Below are 9,366 nucleotides of genomic sequence, written 5' to 3'. Positions count from 1 at the left end.
TATTTCTTCCGTTATTGCTTTATAATTAGCTGTTAGTGGCTTAATGGCTTTTGATATTCTTTTTGTTACTCTCACTTTCCTCAAAGCACCTAGTTTGGTTTAATGCACTTTATAGCCCTCGGAATTGCTGTTTGGATAGTCTAAGGTTGCCTCAGCAAAAAGTGGGTTATGACAGCACAGCTTTGCTGCTGGAGATGGAAGACCAATAATCTCACAAAACAGAGCACAGGAAGAGTTGGGCCATTTGGACACTCCAGAGGCCAGTGGAGTACTGCAGAAAGTGTCCCAGTGCCAGCGTCGTAAGCCAGGAGGCCTGGGCGGGCAGCTTGGCTTGGTGGGAGAGCCTGAGGGACAAAGTCGCTGGAAGAGTCATTCTCACCTCCCCAGGAAGGCGCGGACCAGGGGGCGGTGAGAGGCCCAAGGGCGCCCGCAGCGACCCCTCCGGGGCCGCCTCCTTGGGCGAGCACTGACCTTGCCGCAGGCGGCCGGCTGACACAGTCCCTGAGCTGCAGTGCCGGGCGCTGCCGGGGGGCGCCGACTCGCACCTGGGCTGACAGCTAGTCGAGCCGGCCACCACCCTCCAGCGCTCCCACAGCGTCCCACGCCCGCGCGCCGGTCGCGGGCTGAGCCACTAGGGCCAGGTCGCCGGCGCAGGGGGGCGGGGCTGAGTGTGCGCCGCCGCCGCCGCCGCCGCGTCTGCCTGCCGCTCCGCCCGCGCCGCCTGCTGCCGGCGCTCGGCCCAGCACGCCAGCTCCACAGCTGCCCAGGGCAGCGCGGGGTCTGTGGTGCAGATTCCGCCTGCCCCGGACCCGCGTCCCGCACCGGACGGTCCGGGTAAGCGGGGGCGGGGGCAGCGAGGACCAGGGCTGCACCCTAAGGGGCTGGTCTGCGGACAGTCCTGCAGGGACTCTGAGGTGCTTGTGTGGGAGCCGCCTCCAAGGTGGCCCCTGTGTCAGTGGATGAATCCTGAGGGACTGCTGCCTCTACCCGTTGGGAAAGTCCCTTAAGTGGTGTGGGGAGCTGCCTCCACGAGGACTCCTGTGTGAATGGAGACTCCCAGAGCTCTCTCTGCATTTGCTGCCATGGGGACCCCCAGTGGGGAGGGCACCGTCCCCAGGAGACGTGTGTAACTAGGAGAGCAAGCGCAAGGGTGGTCCTTGGAGTTGGCTCAATGGGAGAGCCTCTGGGAACAAAGGGAAGCCTCAGGAGCCTGCGCGGCGCTGAGGGACCCCACAGAGGACACCCTAGAAAAGTAGGGTCTTAGACTGTGCCCTACAACTGTCTGGAAGGAACCTCTGACAGGGTAGAGGGAGGGATCCTGCCATTCCACCCGTGAGTGACTACCCATAGCCGCAAGGACTTTGGCCATGACCTCCCTGTGGGGCTTGATGTGCCCTCACTTGTCTTCCCCCAACATGGTCAAGCGGTGGGGGCCTTGTGAGGCTGCGGCCTCTTTCCATTCTCCCCCATTCCGACCCCCACTGGGATTTTTCTTTCTGTGGTAGCCCACTTGGCTCCAAGCTGGATTTCAGTGGAGGCAGAAACTGCTATAAGAGCACAGGACCCAGGGAGGGATGAGGACCAGTGAGGCCTCTGAAGCAAAGATAGGAGATTGAGCCCCTGGGCTTGACCATCCAGAAGGAAGCAGTAAGATCAGGTGGAATGACTGACTTTGGCAGGTCCTGGAGGGAAAATCCTTTGGATGAAGGACTAAGGGATATATAGGATTATTGAACACCAATGTGTTAGGCAGTATATTAGGTATGTTTAAACATCTCCTATAATTCTTATAACAGTTTTGTGAAATTATCCCGTTCTAAGATGAGACTTAGATTAAGCAATTTGACCAAGGTTGTAATTATGAAATCTCTTTTTCAAATTTTATTTGGGAAGAACTATCAAGGAGAGGCAGAAGCAAGAATGTATATTTGCTTAAGTTTAAGAGCTGCTATGGTTTGAACATGTCTCCCAAAGTTTATGTGTTGGGAAACTTAATCCCCAATGCAACAGTGTTCAGAGGTGGAGCCTAAGAAGAGGTGATTAGGTCTTCAGAGCTCTGCCCTTGTGAATAGATCAATGTCATTTTCTTGGGAGTGGGTTAGTTATTGCAGTGGGTTTGTTATAAAAAGCAAGCTTGGCTCCCTTGCTCTCTCACTCTCTCTTGCTCTTCCCTTTGTCATGGGATGCTGCCACATGAAGCCCTTGACCAGATGTGGACTCCTTAATCTTGGACTTCGTAGCCTCTAGAACCATAAGATATGAATTTCTGTTCTTCATAAATTACCCAATCTTAGGTATTCTGTTACAGCAGCATAAAATGGACTAAGACAAGAGATAAAACTATAAATCTCTTAGAAGGAAACATGAGAAAATATTTATGACCTGGGATTTGGCAATGGTTTCCTAAATATGACACCAAAAGCACAGGTAACAAGAGAAAAAAATAGATAAATTGGACTTCATCAAAATTTTAAAAATTTCATGCACAAAAGGATACCATCTAAAGAGGGAAAAGACAACCCATAGAATGTAGGAAAAAATTTGTGAATCATATATCTGATAAAGGATTAATATCAGTATATATAAAGAACTCCTACAATTCAACAAGAAACAGACAACTTAATGCAGAAATTGGCAAAGGACATGAATAGACATTTCTCCAAAGAAGACACACAAATGGTCTATAAGCACATGAGAAACATACTCAGCATCATTGGTCATTAGGAAAATGCAAATCAAAACCACAATGAAATATCACTTCATACCACTAGGATGGCTATTTAAAAAAAAAAAAAATAACGTGGTGAGGATGTGGAGAAATTTCCATTGCTGGTGGAAATGTAATATGGTAGAGCTGCTGTGGAAATGTAATATGGTAGAGCTGCTGTGGAAAATATTTTGTGGTTCCTAAAAAAAGTTAAAAAGAATTGTCATATGATCTAGCAATTCTACTACTAATTACTGCTATACAGTGGCATACATCCAAGAGAAATGTGATGTGGTATGCAAACTGTCTAAATTCCAAAGTCCTGTTGTATTGGTTATCTGCTAAACCCAACTCACCATTCAGGCTGCACCTCTGAGGAAACAGAGCAGATATGATGAACTTGTGACTCCAGAAAGAAATTCTGAAGATTGGGTCTTCTCAGCCCCGTCTGACCCACTTTGAATTAGAGAAAGGGTACTGACCCTGTAATTTCAAATAAACCTTTTGCTTTCCCCAATCATCTTTGCAGCATTTATTCAATTATTTATTGATCACTTGCTCTGTGTAAAGCAATGGGAATTATCCCAATTGTTCCTCCCTCCTGAACTCCAAGAAAATCTGAAAATTCCTTTTTCTATCAAACCCACTGATTTTGGTTGCTTCTTCCTGCTTGCCTTTTCAGAAGTTTCTTTTGATTTATTCCTACCTTCCCTCAGCCCCCTGCCCCCCAAATCTGACATGTTCTTCAAGACCACTGTTACATTTTAAGCCTTTTATAAGTATCTGCCACTCCCATATGAAGAAGCCAGTGAAAGCATATAAGGGCAAGATGAGGTGGTTCCAGCCTGTTAGGAGGGCTGCAGACTCTCCACAGTTTTATAGAAATATATATCTTTATAGAATCAGCAGAGAGATAAATGTTCCCTAGATGACTTCTTCCCGATTTCTTCCCTAGATCATGCTGCGGAGCAGTCTTCTCTTCCTCCTACTTTTTCTTACTCTTGTAAAAAATCTCACTGCACTTTAAGCAGAGGCTGTACAGAGAATAGGCGTGTCTTGCAAGTGACAAATTCCATGCTGCCCACCTCTTAACAAACACTTCTCTTGCCATCATGACTACAGCATTGTATTAGTTTTCTGTTACTGTGTAACAAATTATCACACATGTGGTAGCTTAAAATGACATACAATTATTCTTTCACAGTTTCTTTGGATCAGGAGTCCAGCTCGGTCCATCTGCAGTCAAGAGATTGTCTGGGCTGCATTCTCAATTGGAGGCTTGGCTGGGGAAGAATCTTCTTCCTAACTCACTCAGGTTTTTGGCAGAATTCATTTCTTTGCAGTTGTAGGACTGAGAGCCCTGGCTTCTTGCTGGTTGTCAACTGGAGGCCACTCTCAGGGCCACTCGCAGTATCTCAAGGCAACCTACAGTTTCTAGAGGCCACCTGCAGTTCTTTGCCTTGTGGGATTTCCCAACATGGCCGCTTCATCAAGCCAGAAAGGAGAGTCTCTAGAGCAAGTGTGCTAGAATACAGAGTCATATAATGTAATGTAATAATGGGAGTGACTTCTCATCACCTTTGCCGTATTCTGTTGATTAGAATCAAGTCACAGATCCACTCACAGTCAAGGAGATGGGATTACGCAAAGCATGAATACCAGGAGGTAAGATTCATGGGGGTCACCTTAGAGACTGTCCTCACAAATAGTACCAAGGAAATATTTAGGTTGTCATCTACTCTTATTTCTTTCATTTCATTCAGCCAGATGGCCCTATTCTATTTTCTTGTGCCACTGTTGTAGGTACCTCTTCCTCTAGAAGTTCTTTCTAAACCCTTCTCCAGTTACCACAAATTCTTTGAGATTTACATTGTCCCTGTGATAATATCTTCTATCTCTCTTTTCTTCCTTAATAAGTAAAAAGGAAACCCCAATTCCAGTTATCAGCTAAAGAAGTAATCATTAAGCATAATTTGTAGGGGGCTTTGTTAACTGATTGCCTTTTTATCCTAAGTGTCTCTTGTAAGACTTCTTCCAGCACAGGGAAAGCCAGTTTTTTCCTCACTATCCATTTGTTTTTGCCCATCACTAACCACTGTTGGGAGACGCAACTTCCTCTGGGCCCTTAGCATCCCTGAATGTTCTTACTGGGTATGCCAAGAATGCCAAGTTCTGACTGTTTTTTTTTTTTATGTGGGCTATTTCTCAGGGTTATATTTGCAACAAGAAACCTTGAGGATTAAGGTAATGTCTACCTGTGGACAAAGATCAGGTTTTCTTTTTCTTGCTATAAAACAGTGAGTCCCCAAAGCTTGGTGGTCCTCTACTTTAACACAGCCCACTGCACGTGTAGGCATCTATCATAGACTCTGTGCCACCCTCATAGGATTTGGGAGACAAGGGAAACTGATGCAAAAAACCATGCTGAAGCTTTTGCTATGGCTGTGCTGTGAGTAATAAAGTCCTTTATCTCTGACTTTGGAGTCTTGTGTCTTTTGCCAGCATTTATGAAACAGTAATAGGATAACTTGTTACCTTGCAAATAAAATCTCAGACACTGCACAGTTCTTGACAATCGCTACCACTTGTTTTTCTAGAAGTTAGAGCTGATTTTATTAATTTCTCAAGTACCACAGATACATACCTTGGATACTTGAGCAACATCTCTTTTAATCAAAGTGTCTTTTGTAATATAAGTTTGATGTACGTCTCCGTTAAGCATCAAGGGCATTAGCGTAATTGGTTGCATCCTCACAATTTCCTCTCAAAATTAAAACTATGTCAGTTGAATCTGTGTTGTTATTGTTTGGATTTGGATTTTATTTTCCATTAATGATTCTACTCTATGGATTTCTGCCCTCACAGCTGGAAAGTGTTTTTTGGGTTTCTGTGTTTATTTTAAATATGTATAGCCTTGATATTCCTCCAGTGAATTAGTCTCAAAAAAGTGAATTTAGTATGTTTCTTCCAGGTCTCCAAACTAATATTTCTAAGCCTTTTAAACCCATGCCCTCTTTTTGATGGAAGTCTCATGACTCCTTTTCCCCCCAAATCCTGGTACTGCTTTGGGGACAGGTTTGCTCCACTGTTTGAAAAGCTAGAACCTTCTTCATATTCTTAGCAAGCAGGTAGTCAAGACAATGTTGAGTTGTGCTTTTCATAGTTTTCATTATATAAAGAATGAGGGGTTTTTAATATTTATTTTTCAAATATATATTATAACTAATAAGATTTTTCAATCCACTCATTTCTTAAACTTCCCACTGAAGTCTCTGAATGCACCGTCCTACAATGGGAGTCCAGCTGATCTGATTCCCAGATAGAATCACGATTAGTCACTGTGTTCTCATTGGATTAAAGCAGTGCTTTTTCCTTTTCTTATTCATTTCATGAATATATTATAATTTATTCAATAATTCATTTTTTGAGGTTGTTCCACCTATTTATCACTATAAGCAGTGCCACAATAAACATTTTTTTACATATCCCCACAGGTCAAAGAGGATCAATGTCTTGTTCCATTCAGGCTGCTATAACAAAATACCATAAACTGGGTGCTTATAAACAACGGAAATTTATTTCTCATGGTTCTGAAGGCTGAGAAGTCCAAGATCAAGGTGCTGGTAGATTCAATGTCTGGTGAATATCCTGCTTTATGATTTATAGATAGTGCCTTCTTGCTGTGTCCTCACATGGTAAAAGGGGTGAGGCATTTCTCTGGGGCCTCTTTTATAAGGGTTCCAATCTCATTCATGACAGCAGAGACTCCCAAAAGCTCCACCTCCTAATGCTATCACATTGGTTATTAGGTTTCAACATATGAATTTTGGGGAGAAACATTCAGACCATAACAATCAGCTGCTTCTATAGAGTAGAGTTTTCTTCAGTCAAAGGCATATGAGTAGCTATCCATCTCTGCTAGACCTTCCAACTACACAGACTCTCAGGACCAACCTGAGCAATTTGTTCTTGCACCACTGTAGTCAAGGTAAAAGCTTACCTTAGACCTTAAATGTTGCCCTAGTCTCATAGAGGTGACCATCTTTAAATCAAAAGAAAAAGTATAGTTCTTTAATCAGGACTTGGAAATGATCCTCAAGCTGTGTCTAGATCCAGTAGTAGGTCAGGAAATCATTTCAGAGAGTCATTGTTAGGATTGTTTTAATGAAATAGGATAGATAATATTAAAAAATGAGAGAGCATCATGTAACAAAAGTAGAATTTTTTCTTAAAACTTTGGGGTTAGTTATAGATCCATAAACGTATATGTGTATACAGAGGCATGTTGTAAAATATGTTTCCTACAATGGGTTACAGTAAAAAAAATTTGGAAAACATACCATGAAATGTTTCAGAGGAAAACAATGAGGCCTTGGAAATATTAATGGTAATTGGTTATGAGGAAGCTATGTAGTGAAGGACTGTGTTCAGTTTTGCATTCTCCTGGGTGTGTCTGTTCCTCTCAGTTAGGAACAGGCTTTCCCACCTAACTATAGAACACAGTTGGTGCACATGAGGCATGTGGGCAGTGTCTGGGGGCTGTTGGCCCAGCCTCGTCCTTCAAGAACCTCTTACACTGACAGCTTCAGCAAAAGTTTACATACATACTCCCTCTTCCTTACCCTTTCCCTCTCTCTCTCCTTTTTCCTGTCCTTCTCCCTCTTCCCTTCCTTGTCCCCAGGCTTGATGCTCCATTATGTCCATGGACTTCTAAAAGAATTTGAAAGAAAGCATGAGCATTCCATATGTTTATAACAGAATGGAAACACTGATTCTTTGCTCCAATACCGTTAAACTGAAACTGAGAGCAGTAAAGCTATGTGTTCTGGGTCATGGAGTGGCAGATATAGAACTAAAAAAGTTACCAGGTTGCCTACCTGGGAACTTTTTACTCTGAAACCTAGTTTTGGTTGTTTTGTTTTAGTGCTTTTGAACAATATTTTATTTTTTGGTTATACAACAGTTTGTTTATCTATTCACAAGTTGAAGGACATTTGAGTTGTTTCAATTTTTTGGTCATTACAAATAAAGCTGTTACACGAACTCACATACAAGTGTTTATATAGACATATGCCTTCATTTCTGCATTAGGATTGATAAAGTATATGTTAAGTGTATTATTAACTTTACCGTGAACTGTCAGATTGTTTTTGAATGTGGCTGTATTATTTTTCATCCCCAATAGAAATCCTCATAAGAATTCCAGCTGTTCTGTATCTTCCCTGGTAGTTGGTATTGTCATTTTTTTCCCCAATTTTAGCCATTCTAATAGGCATGAAGTAATATCTCATTGTGATTTTTGTTTGTTGATACATAATGATTATGCGAATATCTGGGATACATATGATATTTTGATACATTTATACAATGTGTAATAATCAAATCAGGGTAATTCAGTTATCCATTACCTCAAACATTTATCATTTCTTTATGTTGGGAACATTCCAGATCTTCTAGCTATTTTGAAATATATTTAATACAAGTTTTTGTTAACTAATAGATTTTAATTGTATTTCCTCAATGACTAGTAATGTTGAGGCTCTTTTTATGTGCTTGATGGTTTCTTATATTTTCTTTAATTACATGTCAAGATCTTTACTCATTTTTTTGGTGGGGGGATGTTTGTTTTATTATTTAATGAGTTTTGATAGGTCTTTATATATTCTAGATACAAGTTCTTTATCAGATATGTGATTTACAAATATTTCCTCCTAGTCTGTGGCTTGTCTTTTCATTCTCTCACCAACGTCTTTTAAAGAGCAGAATTTCCGAGCCAGGTATGGTAGCTCATGCCTGTAATCTGAGCACTTTGGGAGGCTGAGGTGGGATCACTTGAGCAAAGGAGCTCCAGGGCAGCCTGGACAACATAGCAAGGTCTAGTCTCTACAAAAAATTAAAAAAAAAAAATTAGTCAGGCATGGTGGCATGCACCTGTAGTCCTAGATACTGGGGTGGCTGAGGCGGCAGGATTGTTTGAGCACAGGAGTTCGAGGCTGCAGTGAGCTGTGATCCAGCCACTGCACTCCACCCTGGGCAATAGTGAGACCCTGACTCTAAGAGAAAAGAAACAGCAGAAGTTCTTAATTTGATGAAGTCAAATTTATCAAGTTTTTTCTTTTATGGATCATGCTTTTGATATTGGACAAGTCAATTTTGCATATGGTACAAGATACAAGATTGTGGTTCTTTTCAAAAATGAGAATATGCAGTTGTTCTAGCACTATCTGTTGAAGATTATTCTTTCTCCATTAAATTGCCTTTGCACCTTTGTTGAAAATCAACTGGCCATATATGTGTGAATTTATTTCTGGACTCTATATTCTGTTTCATAGATCTATTTTTCAGTCTTTATGCCAATACTACACTAGTGCTATTGTAAATGATACTTTTTACAAATTTTCTAATTGTTCATTGATAGTACATAGATATATGGCTGATCATTATATATTTACTTTGTATTTTGTGACCTTGCTAAACTCACTAGTTCTAATATCTTTTTATCTTTGGGATTTTCTACATAAACAATAATATTGCTTGTGTATAGTGACATTTTTTTCCGTTTCTTTGCAATGTGTATTTTTTTTTTTTTTTGAGACAGAGTCTCACTGTGTTGCCCGGGCTAGAGTGCCGTGTCATCAGCCTAGCTCACAGCAACCTCA

The 9,366-nt window shown here is 41.7% G+C and overlaps 1 protein-coding gene across 1 annotated transcript in view; it reads right to left on the bottom strand.

The window, feature by feature from the left end:
• Positions 1–557: 557 nt before the first annotated feature.
• The window catches only part of LOC105819637 (putative protein FAM205B), a 29,548-nt gene continuing 20,739 nt past the window's right edge, over positions 558–9,366 (bottom strand). Inside the window, exon 5 of the mRNA XM_012655932.1 lies at positions 558–947. Within this exon, the coding sequence (XP_012511386.1) occupies positions 558–947 (390 nt within the window). The remainder of the gene's footprint in view (positions 948–9,366) is intronic.

The sequence above is a fragment of the Propithecus coquereli genome, unplaced genomic scaffold (genome assembly GCF_000956105.1).
Source record: "Propithecus coquereli isolate 6110/MARCELLA unplaced genomic scaffold, Pcoq_1.0 Scaffold114, whole genome shotgun sequence".
Taxonomy (NCBI): domain Eukaryota; kingdom Metazoa; phylum Chordata; class Mammalia; order Primates; family Indriidae; genus Propithecus; species Propithecus coquereli.
This window is presented reverse-complemented; position numbering and strand designations above follow the sequence as displayed.